The 21,116-nt window shown below is 45.7% G+C and overlaps 1 protein-coding gene across 1 annotated transcript in view; it reads right to left on the bottom strand.

The window, feature by feature from the left end:
* The window catches only part of AGBL4 (AGBL carboxypeptidase 4), a 669,979-nt gene extending 650,995 nt beyond the window's left edge, over nt 1-18,984 (bottom strand). Inside the window, exons 1-2 of the mRNA XM_063941485.1 lie at nt 18,975-18,984; nt 16,465-16,554 (exon numbers count right to left, since the gene is read on the bottom strand). Of these exons, the coding sequence (XP_063797555.1) occupies nt 16,465-16,554; nt 18,975-18,984 (100 nt within the window). The remainder of the gene's footprint in view (nt 1-16,464; nt 16,555-18,974) is intronic.
* Between the last annotated feature and the right edge of the window lie 2,132 nt (nt 18,985-21,116).

The raw sequence follows: 21,116 nt of genomic DNA, 5'->3' as shown, positions 1-21,116 counted from the left end.
TCTTGTATACTTCTTATACTGGCTCAGTGATTAGTAGACCATTCATTTCTGATGTTTCATGCGATAATTAGGATTGACAATACATCAAAGAAGCCCGGACAGTACTAGACTTATGCTGGGTACACACTGGCCATTATATCGGCCGTTTTATTGAAAGGCCAATATATCGCAGTGAGTACCAACGATATGTCTGTGAGCGCAACGCCCCCTGCCTTGCAGTGCCCTGTACGATGTGCACCACCCTAGTTACAGCCCTGCGCAATAGCCCCTTTGTGTGTGCACTATGGGAAATGCATACACCATAGGGCATTCCAGAATATTTTGCACATGTGCTATTACAGAACAGAACGGAAGCAAATAATTGTTCAACTGCATGAACATCAGAACTGCATCTGGATTGTGCAGACCCCTGAAACAGGACCTTAGGAGTCTATTTACTAAGCCTTGGATGGAGATACAGTCGCTGGAGATAAAGTACCAGCCAATCAGCTCCTAACTGCTATGTCACAGGCTGTGTTTGAAAAATGACAGTTAGTAGCTGATTGTCTGGTACTTTATCTCCAGAGACTTTATCTCCATCCAAGTCTTAGTAAATAGACCTATTAGCCTTACTCCTGCCTTTTCCCGTCTTGTATTCCTGCCCGCGTATCCTGGGGCTATACTGTAACCTCTCTTCCAAATTACACTATTAATAATGACAATATTCTAATTACTGTAGCTCATTCATACATTGTTTGCTAATTGTGTGCTCTCTACTTGTCTGAAAACAAATTAATTGTTAATTAAAAAATACTGTGCACATAACCTTTTTTTTATTTATGTGTTAACAATATATTCAATATTTACATAATTACAACTTTGCATCATTACCTTTTTGGCAACTATTCATAGTAACATGTCAAATAATACTATACAGTCAGAAGCTTTGTCATTTTCTGAAACAATTTGTTCTATTACATGTCGATGTTTTCTATATGGGATGCAGTCAATTTGCCGGCTGTCGGGATCCCGGCATTCAGGATACCGACGGCGAAATCCTGACAGCCGACAATATTGACAGCCGGAATACCGGCGCAACAGGGCTATTCCCATGACACTCATAGAGTGGGAAGAGACCCTGTGGCAAGGACAGATTGGCGAGCACGCAAGGGGACTCTTATAGGCCCTACACACTGGACGATAATACTCAAAGATATGAACAATCTCATTCAATAATGAACAAGATACCGTTCATATCTTTGAGTGTGGAGGCACCAGCGATGAATGATGCGCGGCCCACGCTCGTTCATCGCTGGTGCCCCGTCGCCTGTGCATGAAGGCCAATATGGACGATCTCGTCCATATTGGCCTGCATTGCTATGAGCTGGGTGACGGGGGGACAGAAGAAACTTCACTCCCCCCGTCACTGCCCCCCGCCGTCGGGTCGCCCATCGGCCGTATCCACCGTCGGGCAGCTCGGCGGCGGATCGATCAATGTGTAGGGCCCTTTAGTGCTTGCCCCTTGACGGCATTCTGGCAGCCAGGATGCCACTGTCGTCATAGTGACAGCCGGCATCCCGTCCGCCAGCAAATCGCATGTATTCCGTCAATATATAAGAGAATCACTGTATGAAACTGGAATCTGTTCCCCGGGCCATTCAAACTTGATAAACTATATCTTACCCCTCAAGGTCACAGCAAAGAGCAAACTGATAATAGAGCTGCTGATTAGAACTGTAGAGAGCATGAAATATAGATATGTACTTTGAATCCTTATTTTGCTATTGTCTTTTATCCCGCGTCTCGTCTGCTGCCCAGCCAGGAATACAAATAGTTAAAAGACGTATCATAACTAAGAACCCATTGTCACATTTAATTCACTGGTAAAATTAAAACCCATTTTAGACTTCCCTCTTGTCTTGGTGTAGGATAAAATATGATAGGAAGAAAACAAAAAATAATTAGTTTTGGGGCCACTTGAGACTAGTCTGCGTTAAGCCTCTGATATCACTGGGAAAAAAATCTGATGCTAAATTATGTACAAATGAATATTCCTGCATGTTTACAGTTTGTACTACTTAATTAGCATATACATGCCAATAAATGTTTAATCAAAAATATACAGACATTCTAAATTAATTAAGCTCCAATCAACAAGTAGAAATGTTGCTGAGTGGAACGGTTGCCCTTAACCTCTTGTTTTTGTAGAACCACATTTAACAAACGAGTGGTTGAATATTCAAGGTTATAGTGTTGCTGCAGTATGACAATGTAATATGGGGCAAAAAATAATTAATTCTAAAGTCATCTGAAATCCCAAGCCCTAGTTTCCCAGCAGGCATTGCTTTCGCTAAACAATAGGCTTCATAAGAGATGAGTGATAGGTATGGGACTAGTTAGGATTTTATGCTTATATTTGCCAGTCACATGACCTGAATGCTGTCAGGATTTGTGTTTTTGTTTTGAATTTGTGCCAGTAGCCAATGGTGTTAATGTACAGTAGCTGGAAGGTATGTGGAGAACACTTGGAGGTCTACATAAGTTCCATTACATAGGAAGTGTATTTATTGAGTATAGAAATAATAAAATACTTTCAATGAATATAGCATACTGGAATATCAGAATACGGCAACAGTCACTCCTCTACCAGTAAGCTGTCAAATATATCCATAGATGATATTGTAATGACCTGTATTGGGACGGGTGGACTCCCAGGTAGGATGGTGGTCAGTGATGCTGCGGCCGAGCCTGGAGGCCGTATTGTAGGCTGATGACGACAGAGGCTGAAGTCCTCAATTAGATTTTGTTTGGGTTCACAGGAGTGCAAGAGGTTGAACTTGCAGCACCCCGGACAGCGGATGAACAAGGGTGCCAGAAGACTGTCAACAGATGATTTTGGTATAAGCAGAGTAACTTGTACTTGCTCACAGGTAAAACAGATGACTGTGGTATACTGCAGAGTTATGGCAGACGGGTGTGCCTGACACTGTAGATACACTTGGATACAGGAACGGAAGCAACAGGACTTGTAGCAATGAAGGGTTAACATCAGCAGACTTGAATAAGCAGATGGCTGAAACTGGATGCAGACTTAGAGAGGGTGATGCCTACAGACTTGGAAAGCTTCAGAATGTAGAAGTGCTTTGCTGATTAGGAATTTGAACTCTGAAAATCCTTTAGCAGCAAGGGCTGGCTGCAGCAGAAGGTTACAAAACAGTAGACTTAGAACAGCTGAGGCTGATTAGGTATACACAGGCAAACAAAAATCAGCTAACTTGCTGAAGACTGTTTGCACTGTGGAGCAAATATTCTGGATAATGCTAGTACCAGCATACATGCAGGAACACAGAAGTTGCACTGGTCCTGGAGGAAGCGCCTGAAGGGATTTATATAGGGTTCTGGACTGGCTGGCTTGAGGTCACCTGACTTGACACAAGATGGCAGCACCCATGTCCCAGCTCCACAATGCAAAGTACTACTGAAAAACCTGTTCTGCAGGTCAGGTGAGTGCTGAATCGCTATGAAGCACCATTGCTTAGTGCATATGTGATATCTCTCTAAGGGGTTCGTACCTGAAGCTCGGTCGTTTTCGTGGTCGGCGGTATCCACTCTTCAACGATGTCGAGGCCAGCGACTATTCTTTCCGTCACCTGCAGGGCTGGGGCAGAAGAACCAGGAGAACCCCGGGAGGACAACCCAAACACAATATGCTCAAGGACCACTACACATGGAGATGGTGACAACCATTTATTGAACGGAAGACATCAGTCACCGCAATAACGCAGTTCTCATTAAACACAGTTGCATAGGTTGAATATTAATACAGTACCCTGAGTCTTTCCCTGTCTATAACAGTAATCACAGCTTAGGTATCTCAAAGGCATGACAATATCTTGGTCAAACAATCAAATATATCACATGCAATAGCAAACATTTGAAATATAATGATATCTTAAGGTAAGAAATGTCCTGACAGTAATTTGGGTACGCTACCCATTCGGATAGGTTATTTTCCTGAATTATTCAAACAGTCTACCAATAGGCCACTAGATGGCACTGGACCCCGCAAAAGCAGTCACTGGTCCTACACACAATCCGGAGAAGTCTGAATATAAGTCTATGCAGGGCACATAATAATCAATAGGGTCAGTTTCCCACTGTATGGCGTGTTAGATCCTGAGCACGACGGACAACAGGAATGATACTGAGGTAAAGTCTAGTGTATGAGCACCGGGGATGGCTCAGAGGGCTGAGCATCGAACTCGCTATGAGTACAAGAACATAGTTCATGCAACTTAGTGGGTGTCTTAGTTCCTTGTATAGCTGCGTAGGCCGTTGGGGTGGAGTCAGCCTATTGAGGCTAGCTGTGGTTTATAGGACCTTGTCCCCGATGGGGAAATATAACACAGGAGTCATAGGTCAGTGGCGTTGCTGGTCACGTGGTAGCTTAGTGTGCTGTCCCTGATGAGCTCTTTATGGCCACAGGCAATATGCGTACTTAATATGAGGGGGAACGTGATCTGCTACAGTACTCCCTGCGCCCCTTAGTTGGTATGGGAAAGAAGGGAGGTTGGAGTACTGTCAGTGTTGGAGGCTACCTGTGCTCCGGCGATGTCTCTCCTCTCCAGCTCCAGATAAGACCGGTCCTCTGTATGCCTGGCAGCGGTAGTGATGCTGGGTTCCGTCCCTGCAAGCTGTTCTCGTGCTGTGCGGCGCTTCCGGCAGCACGTGCAGCTCTCTGTCAGTGGCCGGGTCTCTCCACCAGCGGGTCTCCGTCCGCCTCAGTCAGTGGCGCTGGTGTGGCTCTCTTTCCTGGCTCTGTCAGCGGCGGCCGCGGCTCCCGGCCCCTCTCTTCTGCAGCGCGCTCCAGCACACCTCAACCCACGGTGAGTCCCTCCCCCTGTCTTCCCGCACTTTTTCCTCCAATCCTCGTGCAGCCAGGCTTCCCACTCTCCCTTCTAGGGCTGGATTCTCCGGGGTCCCAATGCTCTTCCTTTCAGCAAGACGTTGCTAGGCAACGCAGGGGGAAAAGAATTAACCTTTACGGGCCACTTAGCTAGCCCTGTTGCTAGATGCTGTTTAGGGCTGTTACAAGATATAGCAGGGGTACCCCAAACGTGGGTACCACACATACATGGGTTTTGCAGGCAAGGTCTGTGACAAATGCATTTTGTTGAGCAGATGCAGTTCAGTGTACATCTTTACGTAGTGTGAGAACCTCAGAATACTAAGTTACTTTCCATAACTTTGCATAGGAATATATGAATTAGAATAAACATTTTGTAACCATCCAGAGGGCCTGAGTGTGATCCAAATGCTGCGGTGACATTGGATACAGCGGAGCAATGTTTTTCATATGTGCATGTGTCAGTGCCACCCTGAGCATGTGTTCCTATGGTGTTCATACAGTGATGCCACTACAGATTTGGGTGCACGTTCTCTGAAATATATTGGGCGGTTCTGGACAGTGACTTGGAGATAACTGGGGTGCTAAACAGTTGCACAGATGTTGCCTGTTATGGGAATGTTGCAGGTATGTTGCTGAACGTGGTTGTGTATGAAGATGCTCAACCACTGACATAAAAGGCCATACTGTGGCAGAAGAAGTAAGGACAGACGCGACTTTGGCAGAAGATGTAAGGATGGACACTACTGTGGCAGAAGATGTATGGATGAAACGCGGCTGTGGCAGAAGATGTATGGATGAAACGCGGCTGTGGCAGAAGATGTATGGATGAAACGCGGCTGTGGCAGAAGATGTAAGGATGGACGCAACTGTGGCAGACAATGTACGGATGGACGCAACTGTGGCAGAAGACGTAAGGATGGACGCGACTGGCAGAAGATGCATGGCCCCAGACAACCCCCCCCCTCCGCATGCGGTACCATCGCTAATGTGATCGCTGGGTACACACATTGTCCAGTGTGTACCTGGCATTAGTGTCCCAGCGCAACTGTAAAATGTGCACAGGAAATTAAATAGCAGTTTGCTACCTTTGTAGTCAGCTGCAACCAACTCTGTATATGTAGCAAATGCACCTTCTTCACCCTGCAAGTAAAAGGATCAGATGTGCCAGGCATATGAAAGGAGGTGTAGCTTTACTATGCATATAGAAGATGGACAAAAACACAGTACACAGGGCCTAATTCAGGTTGGATCGCAAATTCAACTGGAATTTCTGCGTTCGCCCTGCGATTCTGTGTTCTGCAAATTTCTGCGTTCACGCCGCGATTCACAGGCAGAGGCGTTTGTGGGGCGGCAAAATGCTCTGTTTCCAAGGTGGCGACAGAGCATTATGGGGACGTGGCGATCGCGTTATAGGGGTGGCTGCATCACGTCACACGCAGCCGCTCCAATCAGAGATGGCGGCGGGTCTCCTTGCTATCGCAGCCGGGCTGCGCCGGCAGGAAGCTTCCCTAATTTCTGCGACCGCGCACTAATTGCGGTGCGATTGCGATTAGTGCATGGTCGCAGATGGGGGGCGGTGAGTGGCATGCTGGGTGGCCTTGCCCTGCGATGGACGGCCCCCAGCATGCGAGTCAAGGATTGCAAATTCTACTAAAGAGCAGAATTTGCATTCCTTACTGAATAAAATCCTTAGTGCATATTATCGATGCACAGATCGGCTGAAGGGAAGAAACTGGTGCTTACAGCTATGGTGTGGAAACACTGCATTAAAATCGTTGGAGTGTTATTCCAAGACCTTTATCAGGCTCATATCCCACGATATTGACAGGTTTTTCCCCAAGTGTGACATTTTGGAACAATACAAATCCGTTATGTTGTTGGTCATGAGGAACACAAGGATTTAAGTCCATTGGGGAGACTGTAAATTACATTTTATATTCATTTTAGACGGCAAAGTCTTTCAGTGAACAGGCAATAAATGGCCCAGAGTTTCCCCTTTGTTACCATTTAAACAATAAAGGGCCCTAATGCTGATCCCTGAATGTGGCCCTTACGTTCAGCAGTCTCTAATGTCTACTAGATTGTTATTACCACGGGAGGCTTAAAAAGCATATCAATAAGACAACTCATAGATGTTTGGTCCTGTAGTGCATACAATGTGCAAATCTCACTTGCTGAAAATCATAGTGCCATGTATATTAAATAATAATGTATAATATGTCATTATGTTGTTTTGTATGAAAGCCACTGCGTTATTGTGAAATGTACGCTGATGCATACTCCATAATATTTAGGTTAAACCATTCTGTGCAATGCATTTATTTGATGAGAAATCCATCTGTCCTTATCTTCTGGTTTCATTTTCATTGAACTAGTAACCATGGGGGTAATTCAGACCTGATCGTAGCAGCAAATTTGTTAGCAGTTGGGCGAAACCATGGAGGTCATTCCGAGTCGTTCGCTCGGAAAATTTCTTCGCATCGCAGCATTTTTCTGCTTAGTGCGCATGCGCAATGTCCGCACTGCGACTGCGCCAAGTAAATTTGCTATGAAGTTTGGATTTTTACTCACGGCTTTTTCTTCGCTCAGGCGATCGTAGTGTGATTGACAGGAAATGGGTGTTACTGGGCGGAAACAGGCCGTTTTATGGGCGTGTGGGAAAAAACGCTACCATTTCCGGAAAAAACGCGGGAGTGGCTAGAGAAACGGAGGAGTGTCTGGGCGAACGCTGGGTGTGTTTGCGACGTCAAACCAGGAACGATAAGCACTGAACTGATCGCAGATGCCGAGTAAGTCTGAAGCTACTCTGAAACTGCACAGAGATGTGTAATCGCAATATTGCGATTCTTTCGTTCGCAATTTTAAGAAGCTAAGATTCACTCCCAGTAGGCGGCGGCTTAGCGTGTGCAATACTGCTAAAATCGCCTTGCGAGCGAACAACTCGGAATGAGGGCCCATGTGCACTGCAGGGGGGGGGGGCAGATATAACATGTGCAGAGAGAGTTAGATTTTTTTTTTTTTTTTATATTTTATGTGGGGGGTGTTCAAACTGAAATCTAAATTGCAGTGTATAAATAAAGCAGCCAGAGTTTACCCTGCACAGAAACAACATAACCCACCCAAATCTAACTCTCTCTGCAAATGTTATATCTGCCCCACCTGCAGAGGTGTAGCTAGGTGCCATGGTGCCCAGAGCAAGGGTATGTTTCGGCGGCGCCTCTCCTTTACTGAATTGGGTGCATGTTACATTTAAAAAAACAAAATATTTAAAAATCCTAAATCGGTGAGAGGGCTGGTTCTAGACCTTGTGGATCTCAGGGTGAAAGTTTTCTTTGAGCGATGTATAATATAGGGACAGCACAAAAATATAGGGGTGTGGAATCATGGGGAAGGGGCGTGGGCACAGAATAGTACCCATTCAGATTATACCACACAGAATTGCTCATTATTCACATTATACCCCAGTCGTGTAAGTTATTCACATTACGCCACACAGTAGAGCCCCTTATAAATGTTATTCTGCAGCATCAATGTATAGAGGGGTGTTGCAGCGGCCAGGGAAGAGAGGGTTGTAGCAGGACAGAAGTAATCCTGCTACACAGCTACAAGCAGACATATAAAGAGGGTGGCAGAGTCTCTGGCCTGCCCTGTTCTCTATCTAATCTCAGAGTCCGAGTACAGCAGCCCACGGTATAGTGGGTGTAGGGAGGGGGATAGGCGGCGGTGTGCCCCTTTAACTTTTCCGGCACCCGGAGCTCGCGCACCACCGGAGCCACCCTCACTACACCCCTGCCCACCTGCAGTGCACATGGTTTTGCTCAGCTGATAACAAATTTTCTGCTATGGGGGATAATTCCGAGTTGATCGCAGCAGGAACTTTGTTAGCAGTTGGGCAAAACCATGTGCACTGCAGGGGGGGCAGATATAACATGTGCAGAGAGAGTTAGATTTGGGTGGGTTATTTTGTTTCTGTGCAGGGTAAATACTGGCTGCTTTATTTTTACACTGCAATTTAGATTGCAGATTGAACACACCACACCCAAATCTGGGTGTAGTACGGTATGCCGGCGCTCGGGCTCCCGGCGACCAGCATACCGGCGCCGGGAGCCCGACCGCTGGCATACCGACAGCGTGGCGAGCGCTAAGGAGCCCCTTGCGGGCTCGCTGCTCTCGCCACGCTGCGGGCACGGTGGCGCGCTACGCGCGCTACACTATTTTATTCTCCCTTTAGGGGGGTCGTGGATCCCCACGAGGGAGAATAGCTGTCGTATGCCGGGTGTCGGGATTCGGCGCCGGTATAATGTGCGCCGGGATCCCGACATTCGGCATACTGAAGACCACCCCCCAAATCTAACTCTCTCTGCACATGTTATATCTGCCCCCCTGCGGTGCACATGGTTTTGCCCAACTTCTAACAAAGTTCCTGCTGTGATCAACCCAGAATTAGGCCCATGGTCAGGTCTGAATTATCCACCAATTTCTAGCACTGCACTAGTCAAGATCTGTACTTTATTGTGCATGCATATAAATACTGTAGGTAAGGGTCATATAACTGGCAGCTCGGGATGCTGGCCCAATATTATAACTCAATATTGAATAAAGACAGCACAATGTTCGATAATAATATGATTGTAACCAATTACAGTATCAGCAGACATGGGAGGTAAGGAGACTGTAAGAAGTCTGTTATCAGCCTGGGTGTATGGCCACCTTCCAACCACGTTCACATGGACAGATTCGGAAAAGGGCATACAGTAGTTGCAAAGCCACTGTGCTAAAATACAGTATGTAAAAGCACCAGGAGGTATCTTGAGTAGAGAGACGCCCAATGCCTGCTTCCTGTATGACACCTTCTATTGCGTCCAAAGACGCAGCATCAGATCCCTCTGCTTGTACATCTGTCATCTGGGAAACCGTCAGGTTACTGAGGATAGCGGCTGTTTTCATGGTGTCGGGGCCAGTGCAGCAGCGTCAGGAGACACGGGCATCGGCATGCCTAGAAAATGATGCTCACAATCTGCATTGATTGTTGATGGACTAGATTTAATCTGATTTGGAGATTGACACTCTTTATACTGCTTTGAGTTGGTTTTACTGAGTATCCAATAACAGGGCATGCTCCACCAGTGTTGGACCGGGGCATGAAGTGTCCACTGGGGGGAAGGGGCCATGCTTAGGGGTGTGGCCAGCAACCATAGGTGCTTGGCAAACTATTAGAGAATGCATTGTCTGGGCCTCTTGATAAATATTTACAGTAAATACTGCTAGTACATGCATGATAATGTACCAGAATAATAACAGCAATGCACTGTAGAAAATACACCATAGTCCTGTGCAGTATAAAGTAACAAAGTAACATATGTATAATGTATAATTCAAGTGCACAGTATGCAACCTGATCCATAGAGAAGGGGGTGGGCCTTCAGGCAGTGGTTTCCCCTATACCCCTGTGGGCCAGTCCAACCCTGTGTTCCACCTAAGGAGATGTTTGAGCCTCCTAGCATGTATCAGTGCAATGACTCCAGAAGCTGCTAATATGGTCTCTCTCATGTAATATCAGCCATGGAGAAAGGAAGCAAGTATAAGGAGAACTGAAGTCACAGGCCTGTAACCCAAAGAGAAATTGGGGGTTGTTATTTATTACTATAATAAGCAGTAACCCATATCCAGTCAGCTTTGATGGCTCTGTTACTAGTTAAGCAATGTGATCTTTTGCATGACTGGTTGCTAGGCAAGAATGAGTGAAGTGGTGGATTGAAGAGACCACAGCTGCACAATCTGTATTGTAGGGGGACATTTACTAAGCAGTGATAAGAGCAGAGAAGTGAGCCAGTGGAGAAGTTGCCCATGGCAACCAATCAGCACTGACGTAACATCTATAATTTGCATACTGTAGAATTATACAGAGCTGCTGATTGGTTGATGGGGCCACTTCTCCACTGGCTTACTTCTCCGCTCTTATCACTGCTTAGTAAATGTCCCCTTTAGTGTTAGTTCCCCTGTTCTGCTGTACAGCCATTTGTATACTCTGGGGGAAAAGTATCAAATAGTGGAGAAGTAGATAAGTTGCCCATAGCAACCAATCAGCTACTACCTACTTTCTACTAGAATGTACTTGATAAATGCTAGCTACAGTAAAGCTTAACTGGTTGCTATGGGAAACTGCTCCACTTGTCCTCTTCTCCACTCTTTAGAAGGTTTAATACATCCCCCCCCCCCCCGCTTTATTTGCAAATTAATATCTTGTAAATATGTACAATCTATAAATGGAGCTGGGAAAATGATCTTGAATTCACCCTGCTCCGTGGCGGGTTTGAATGTGGAATGTGCAATATGTTACAACCTACAGCGAAATGGGGCAGATACGTATTCTGTTGAATAGATTTGAAAATTTCACTCATCCCCATTGCTATGGGTGAATATTTCTACTTTTTTGCCACATGGGGGACATGTACTAAGCAGTGATAAAAGTGGAGAAGGACTTCTCCACTTTTATCATTGCTTAGTACATGTCCCAGACTGACCTATGCAAGACTCAGGATTACAGCAGTCAAGGTACAGTATGTGTTAGTGGTCTGTCTGTATGAAGTAAACAGAGTAAGGCTGTCAGTAAAACAGGTGAGTGAGTTTATGACGGTGTACAGAAGGAGCAATTACCAATGAGTGACTGGTATGTGGATGCTGTATTTATAAGTGAAGGGATTAAATGTCAATTTGATGCAGCTGACAAGTGAAGGGATTATATACAGTAAATGATGTGTGATAGTAGGAAGCGATAATGTGTAAACAGTGTTGATGATGGGATGTGTGAACAGGTGATAGGTATATTATTGCTGAGTGGAGTTAATAGGATATTTGTTTGTAAGACAAGTGGTAATGCGTAAATGCAGTCAGATATGTCTGAATGGGTGAATGATCGCTAAAGTGGGCATTGCACAAAATGCATGAATTATAGAGTAGACTGAGTAATGATGTGAGTGAATCAAGTATATGATAACTGATTAATTTCTTTCGAAAAGCTCTACAGTACTTTTTTCTGTTGGCATTTTCTGTATATTGCCTATGGCACTGGTATGCACATGAATGAGAGGAAGCAGCGTTTTAGTAGTGTAAAAAGACAAAGCAGGATAAAAATGATATTTACGCCTTTATTTTCATCTTTATCACACAGTTAAGTAGAAAATTGTTATTTGATATTTCAAAGACACCAACATGTGGTCATGAGAAAAGATATATTAGTTTTAAATGTCACAATTGAGTATGATACACTGTAGGGAAAAAGGCAGATTACATATCAAATGTAGATGACCCGTGGGGATTCAGCTGTTGTAGAACTGCAAATCCCAGCATGATCAGCTATAGAGCCACGTGTTCCGGTTTCTGCTCTCTATAACTGGCACATAATCAGTTTCAGCACCATGGACAGGTAATGGAAAATACAGTAAGATACCTTTGAGTATTAATTTTTCAAAGTTCTAATAAAAAAGGTTATTTATGCATTGGAAAAACATTCAGACCTGCAAGGCTGATGTCATTTTGAGATATTATGAATTTTTACGTGTGAATGCAACAATTTTTAACATAAACTACATGAATTTGTTGGGTCAAGATGATCTAGGTAGACTAGAGGGGGATCCGGTCTGAAGATCGACAGTGTCTAGGTCGACAATGTTTAGGTCGACCACTATAGGTCGACAGTCACTAGGTCGACATGGATGGAAGGTCGACAGGGTTTCTAGGTCGACATGTGCTAGGTCGACAGGTCTAAAGGTCGACATGAGTTTTTCACATTTTTTATTTATTTTTATTTTTTCATACTTAACAATCCATGTGGACTACGATTGGGACGGTAAAGTGTGCCGAGCGAAGCGGTAGCGGAGCGAAGGCACCATGCCCGAAGCATGGCGAGCGAAGCGAGCCATGCGAGGGGACGCGGTGCACTAATTTGGGATCCCGGTCACTCTACGAAGAAAACGACACAAAAATAAATAAATATCCTCATGTCGACCTTTAGACCTGTCGACCTAGCACATGTCGACCTAGAAACCCTGTCGACCTTCCATCCATGTCGACCTAGTGACTGTCGACCTATAGTGGTCGACCTAAACATTGTCGACCTAGATACTGTCGATAAAACGAACCACACCCACTAGAGGAATGGTCAGGAGCATGGCAACTGTAAAAAATGCTAAATCATGCAGTTGGGTCCTAAAAAAACCCAAATAAATGAAAGTGTAATGGAAACTACTGAGGAGGAAAGGGATCTAGGTGTCACTGCTTCAGGAAACTTAAAGGCAGGTAAGCGATGCAACAAAGCAATGAGGAAGCAAGTCAGATGCTTGGTTGCATAGGAAGAGGAATCAGCAGCAGAAAGAAATAAGTAATAATGCCACTGTATAGGTTATTGGTATGGGAACACAAACCATTTACCGGCAGACAGGATGCCGGCTGTCAAGATCCCGACATCGATATCCTGTCCACCAGAATGCCGGAAGCAGGGCGAGCACTAGGAGCCCCACGAGTGGGAATAGCCCTGGTGGGTCAGGATTCCGGCTATCGGTATTACCAACTATCGGGATATTGGCGTCAGTATCCTGAATGCTGGGATCCCGACAGCCGGCATTTTAACTGCAACTCATTGGTACGGCCTCATCAGTAATACTGTGCTCAGTTCTGGAGGCCATATCTCCAGATATAAATACATTAGAGAGTGTACAAAGAAGGGCAACTAAAATGGTGCATGGCCTACATCACAAAACATACCTAGAAAGACTAAAACATCTCAATATGTATACTTTGGAGCAGAGAAGGGAAAGGGGGGACATGATAGAAACTTTCAAATATATCAAGCGTTTTAACAAGGTCCGGAAAGGAAACATTCTTCAAAGGAAGAGAAGTATTAGAACACAAGGACATGCACTGAAGCTGGAGGGAGATAGGTTGTGGTGACATTTGAGGAAAAATTAACAAGAACTAAGGATCAAATAGGTTTTGAGGTTAGAACAGGGGCAGACTAGTTGGGCTAAGTGGTTATCTGCTGTCAAATTCTATGTAAAATGGTGGTCAAAAGGAATGAGGAAAATTGTCCATCTTTTCATGGGAAAATCTGGGTGGATTTGAACATATCTTGTGTGAGTGTGAACTAGCTGATGAGTGCACCCTTCTATTACTGCCACACACATGTGAAACTTTGACCTATGCACCTCTTTGGTGACCTTTTAAAGGGTAACATAATTTGGCTAATGTAATAACAAACTTTAAATGTACAAGAGTGATATAAAAGTTAAAGATAGTAACTCAGAGGGTGATTCAGACCTGATCGCTGGGCTGTTAAATTTGTTGTGCTGCGTTCAGATAGTCGCCACCCAAGGGGAGTGTATATTCACCGTGCAAGTGTGCGATCGCATGTGTACGCAATGCTAAAAAAATCCCTCAGTCAGCGGACAGCTGCAAATCCGTTCGCACCTCACTCACCATCGAATGTTTTTACCAGTGTGTGCACAACCCAGGACTTACTCCTACAGTGTGATGAGAACAGGATGATCGGGGCCGGAGCTGACGTCACACACCCTCTCTGAAAACGCTTGGAAACGCCTGCATTTTCCCTGACACTCCCAGAAAACGGTCAGTTACCACCCACAAACGCCCTTTTCCTGTCAATCAGCATGAGAATGGCTGTGCGATCAAAATGTTTGCACCAGCCTGTCGCTGTCCGGTGATGCTTGTTGTTTGGCAATGTGCATGTGCATTGCGGTGCATACGCACGTGCAGTTTATCGCTGATCGCCAGCTGTGTGAAGACGTACAGCAGCGATCAGGTCTGAACTGGGCCCTTTGTAACCTCTCGATCATGATTGATTAAAATCATAAATAAGGTTAAAGCAAGCAGCATTTTAGTGAATAAAAAAACAATTGAGACTGAGTGGTCATAAAGTCGTATTCAGCAGTAGTTTTCAGTAGGTTTGCAGTGTTACCCTCAACCCCGCAAAATAAGGTGCAGAGCGGCTTCACTGCGCCAACACTGACTTCAAAGCAAGGTGAGAAAGACGCGTGTAATGTGCTACACAGGCATCTGCGAGTTAGTATAACTATACCTTATAATTAATATTATAGCGGAAAGGAGGGGTGGTGTTGGGCACACTTCATTGTATTAGCTGAGTACAGTATAATGAGCCAATTAAGACATAGGGGGTAATTCTGAGTTGATCGCAGCAGGACTTTTGTTAGCAGTTGGGCAAAACCATGTGCACTGCAGGTGGGGTAGATATAACATGTGCAGAGAGAGTTAGATTCGGGTGGGGTGTGTTCAATCTGCAATCTAAATTGCAGTGTAAAAATAAAGCAGCCAGTATTTACCCTACACAGAAACAAAATAACCCACCCAAATCTAACTCTCTCTGCACATGTTATATCCGCCTCCCCTGCAGTGCACATGGTTTTGCCCAACTGCTAACAAAATTTCTGCTGCGATCAACTCAGAATTACCCCCATTGTCATTCCAAATTGCTCAGGGGATCATTATCAGACCTTAGGAAAGTGGAGGTGTGGCCTATAGAAGCCAATCAGATTCTAGCTGTCACTCTCTACCACATTTTATAAAATAATAGCTGGAATCTGATTGGTTGCTATCCACAACACCTCCACTTGTTATTTGTAGAAGGTTTGATAAAGCTCCTAGTGTCATATAGCATGCACCATGTTGGCTACACCCGATTATCAATGCTGTGAAAGAAAGTGGCAGCGAAGTCTGTGATAGGGTTGGGTTGTGTTGACTTTTCAGTGACCTGGGCTGCTCGCCGTGCTGCTGTGCATGTGGTAGAGTAGATCTACAGTGTCTAAGTAGACAGTCAGTAGGTTGACAACATATGGTTGACATGCATTACGTTGACAGGTACAAAAGGTCAACAGATAAAAGGTCACAAGTGGTTGAGGTGGACAGGTTACTATTCTCAATCGTAGTCCACGTGGATAGTAAATCAAGTGAATGTTGGGAAAACCTGAAGAACCCAAAAAACATGTGTTGACCATCTGTGCATCGACCATTGCCATGTCAACCTTTTGAACCCGTCGGCCTTTTGTGCCTGTTGACCTTAAGTACTGCCAACTACACATCTACCTAATGCATGTTGACCAAACTACTGACTGTCTACCTAGACATTGCACTGTAGCTCTATCATCCGGATACCGCTGATGTTGCAGAGCATGGCATGCTGGGACATGTAGATCCACAGTGGTTGCAGAGCCACAGTTCTTCTGAGCCTGCTTTAAATAAAAGTTGTTCATCTTCCATCTTTGTTTATCAAAGAAATCTCCTCTTTCCTACTGAGACTCTTCTAAATGAACAATACATTGTCACATACTGGCATCCAGGACCACAGCCTGAGTTTAGACAGAAGCACAGAAGTTTGGAACACTTGCTAGCATGGGATGAGGACACCAGCCACTTCTGGTGACAGTCCACTTTCCTGAATTTGTTGTTTATGCGTGTAATGCCCCCCCCCCCCTCCCCGTCTTTTGCCCCAAAAGCCTCATGTGTTGATTTTGCCTGAAGGGAGACAGAGACTGACAGTCACTCACCCTGACACACAAAGGAAGACGGCGTTTCCCCAGGGTGAACTCGGGCAGTTATAAACACGACCCTCTGCTCAGCTTCAGAGACCAGGTTCACTAGAAGAAAGAGACAGACCTCATCAATTCAGTGCTGCAGATTGGAACATTAATATTAATATGTCCCCTTTTATTAAAATACGCCATAAATTATGAATTTCTTTGAATCCATTATTAAACAAATCGCCTGCACCCTCTCCTCTTGCATTAGCGGGAGCAGAAAATGACAAGTTAACCCTTGTTTAAAGCATTCACTTTTCTCATAAGATTGTATTGGTGAAATGGCTCATTATTTAAAAAAAATAAAAATAAAAAGGCAAGTTATCACTTTCTATGTAATATTCTTTTAAATATTAGGAATGAAAACCTCATGTTGAGTCCCAGACTGGAGCTGTATCTAAAATCTGAATAAATATGAGGCAGGCAGCGCTGAGATGAACACACCAGAATTTCCAATCAGTCTCCAATAAGAGTTTTTATATTAAGCCGCCTCTGCAGGAGAGAATATTCAATAGCCTGTGACGAGTAAACAGACCCCGTGGACATGTACATTGTATAATATTAAGGGGGCGCAAACCTTTCCGTCACACTGGACTCAGTAGCGGATCTTGCCACGGGCAAGCAGGACTTTTGCCCGGGGCGCCGCCTTCCGGAGGGCGCCGGTGCCATCTGGAGGGCGCCGCACCAGGGCAAGATCCGCTGCTGCTGTGCCCCCCGCTGCCTGCTGCCCCCCGCTGCCCGCTGTGAAGGGAAACTAGAGTTTCCCTTCGTGGAGAGGTCCTTTACTGTGCGGTGCGCGATGACATCATCGCGCACCGCACAGCAAAGGTCCTCTCCACGAAGGGAACTAGACGCTACGCGTCTAGTTTCCCTTCGTGGAGAGGACCTTTGCTGTGCGGTGCGCGATGACATCATCACGCACCGCCATCAAAGGACCTCTCCACGAAGGGCTTCACAGCAGCCAGCGGCAGCGGGGGGGCACATTTCAGTCTGTACAGGGGGCGTAAATGACCACGCCCCCTGCACAAAGCCACGCCCCCCATTGCCGCCCGGGGCGCGCAAAGCCGCAGAACCGGCCATGGCTGGACTGTACATCACACATCTGAGTATAATAACTCAACCTGTGGCACAGGAAGAATAGTATTGAATTACTGGCTGTACACATAGACAAAAGTTGCCGTTCCAGTTATTTCACACTGGCCAAACATACAATCCACAGGCTGCATAGTGACAGTCTAATTTCGACACATAAAACCAGGTATTGATACACAGCATATATAACTTTTTAATGCAAATATGTCGTGGTTCGGTATGATTTACTGGCGGTCGGGATTCCAGTGGGCCAAAGACCGACGCCGGAGTCCCGACAGTCAGAATACTGTCAGCGAACACAGCGAGCCCCCTTCGCAGGCTCGCTGTGCTCACCAAGCATTGGGCCCGACACTACTATATTCCACCTCGGGTGGTGGCGTGGACCAGCACCCGAGTTGGAATACCGGTCTTGGGTCAGGACTCTGAGTGCCGGAATTTCCCCAGCTGTCAGGATTCCGGCGTCTATTTCCATCACAAATTCAGGTAATTTCTCTACTTTTATGTCTTTAAGGAGACATTGGGGCTGATAGTGTAAAGTATGAACATGCTCACATTGCACTGGCCACACCCACACAGCAATGACCACACCCACACATTACTGGCCACACCCACACAGCACTGGTCACACCTCCTCCACTTCTCCCAATAGGCACTTGATCATTTCCAGCCCCAGGCCCATGTGTCCCTTAATCCAGATATTGTGTAATTGTAAATGGGTGTGGTTCATAGGGTCGGCCACACTTAGGTCGACAGTGTCTAGGTCGACCACTATTGGTCGACAGTGAATAAGTCGACACCCAAAATAGGTCGACATGACAAAAGGTCGACATGAGGCTTTTTGTGTGTGTCATTTTCTTCGAAGAGTGACCGGGAACCCAGACTAGGCACTGTGTCCCCTCGCATGGCTCCCTTTGCTCACCATGCTTCGGGCAAGGTGTCTTGCTCTGCTACCGCTGCGCTCGGCACAGGTTACCATTCCCAGTCATAGTCCACGTGGATCGTAAAGTATGAAAAAGTTCAAAAAATTTAATAAAAAAAAAACTCATGTTGACTTTTTGTCATGTCAACCTAGTACATGTCGACCTAGTTACCATGTTGACCTAGTGCATGTCGACCAATAGTGGTCAACCTAATGACTGTCGACCTAGGTGTGGTCCACCTAGAGACTGGATACCATCGTAAATATACGTGCTTGGAGGAATAGCTTTAATGGCAGTAAAGGCTGTTGCAATTGATGATGCAGTTCACTCACAATTGTGTAATGGTGATCCTCCCCCTGCTTTACAATGCCGGTGATTGTAGAATTGTATAGCAGGAGGTGAGGCCATGATGCAATCACTGTGTCATGCACCACGACTGCCCACTTGGCCAAACCACACTCCGCATACCTCCCACCATGCTGACCCCTCCTGGAGGGGTCAGTCAAAAAGTTGGCAAGCATAGGGATGGGCTCACTGATGATGATGATGATGATGACTAATAGCAAACCAGATGCACACATAGGGGGCTACATATCAGCTACATATATCAGCAATAGTTAAAATGAACGCTGCTCAATCAAATTAGTAAATGCTCTTCAGGTGCTGACAGGGAGGGGTTGTTCTAAACTAGAAAGATACACAAAGCAGAGGGGCATTAGCAATAAGATATGAAATATTACATGGTAGTAGCTAATTCAGAGATCTTAGTTACATATATTTGCAAAAATATGGTAAGCAATAGTCTCAACTCTAGGACATATTGGTGGTCATTCCGAGTTGTTCGCTCGCTAGCTGCTTTTAGCAGCATTGCACACGCTAGGCCGCCTCCCTCTGGGAGTGTATCTTAGCTTAGCAGAATAGCGAACGAAAGATTAGCAGAACTGCTACTAAATAATTCCCTGCAGTTTCTGAGTAGCTCCAGACCTACTCCTAGACTGCAATCACCTCAGTCCGTTTAGTTCCTGGTTTGACGTCACAAACACGCCCTGCGTTCGGCCAGTCACTCCCCCGTTTCTCCAGACACTCCCGCGTTTTTACCTGGCACGCCTGCGGTTTTTAGCACACTCCCTGAAAACGGCCAGTTTCCGCCCAGAAACACCCACTTCCTGTCAATCACACTACGATCACTCGAGCGATGAAAAAACATCGCTCGAGCTTGTGTAAATCTACAAAGTTTTGTGTGAAAGTACTTAGCGCATGTGCGCTGCGTACCATGCACATTTTTGCAGTTTTTTCACTTGATCGCCGCACTGCGAAAATTGGCAGCGAGCGATCAACTCGGAATGACCACCATTATACGTTATACCAAACACTGACCAGCAAACTACCAACAGATTAGTTTTAGGAAATTACATGAAATGAGTGTAGGATTATATTTGCTAGCGTGTAGGTTGGTTGAGCACCACTTTTAGGGGTGTGTGGCAAATCATAGGGCCATAGAACTAGCCACAGAAGCTGTGCACCAAGAGGTGAGGGGGGGGACAGCACACCACTGATGTCACTATGATTGTCACTATCAGGGCCTTATCTAGGGACAGGAGAGCCACGCAATCGCAACAGAGCGCCTGTGGCCAGCCTGCAGCTGGAGCCAGAGGCATAATAATGAGTCAGACTGACTCATTACTGTACCGCTGCAGCTGTGCCACTGCTCCGTGAGTCACTGCAAAGAGGATGTGGTGCATTCTGGCTGGAGGTGGGGGGGGGGGCATCTCTCCTTCTCTTTGTCTCTTACTGTTCGGTGCCGCTAAGGGGGAAGTGATCCCGCTCGTGCCACTGGAGATGATGTCACAATCTCATGACCATCCCCGCCATTCAAACACAGGCATTGCAGGTAGGAGCTACCGTTTCTTTGCCTGTGCCCTGCACTGCAGTTAGAAAGCCAGCCATGGCACCCAGCCCAGCAGTAAGTAAAGTTTAAAACCTATGTTTAGTTACACAGGGGCAGATGTATTAACCTGAAGAAGGCATAAGGAAGTGATAAACCAGTGATATGTGCAAGGTGATAAAGGCACCAGCCAATCAGATCCTAACCTTTAATTTACATATTGGAGCTGATTGGCTGGTGCCTTTATCACCTTGCAAATTTCACTGGTTTATCACTTCCTTATGCCTTCTCCAGGTTAATACATCTGCCCCACAGTGTGTACCTGAGTGCCCCTGCCTGGCAGCCACACAGTTCTGGCCTCAACCGCTAAACGGGGAAGCACTCTAATATTCTCCCAGCTCCTGCCCTTGCAGGCAGTCAGGCTTCTATCAGCTTCGCTATACATTAACCTGTCCTGTTTTGGGAGTATCTGTACACTGATCTGGTGGCCTCTGGGGAAGGATCTTTAGTGGTGTGTTTGTTGCAGTGTCCATATTCCTGCATACATTGGATGTATAGTGTCCAAATTAGAAGCTGGTGAGGTTTCCTCTTTAGGGGTATATTCAATTAGTGTCAAATTTTCCGACAGTCAGAAAATTGGCACTAATTCGACCTCAGTGTATTCAATAGCGTTTTTCAATCCATTGTTGCCCATGCCTTTGTGGGTTGTTTTTTTGTAGACTCAG

This window comes from Pseudophryne corroboree, chromosome 9 (assembly GCF_028390025.1).
Source record: "Pseudophryne corroboree isolate aPseCor3 chromosome 9, aPseCor3.hap2, whole genome shotgun sequence".
NCBI classification, from domain to species: Eukaryota; Metazoa; Chordata; class Amphibia; order Anura; family Myobatrachidae; genus Pseudophryne; species Pseudophryne corroboree.
Note: the sequence above shows the minus strand (reverse complement) of the source record. Positions and strands in the feature narration are given on the sequence as shown.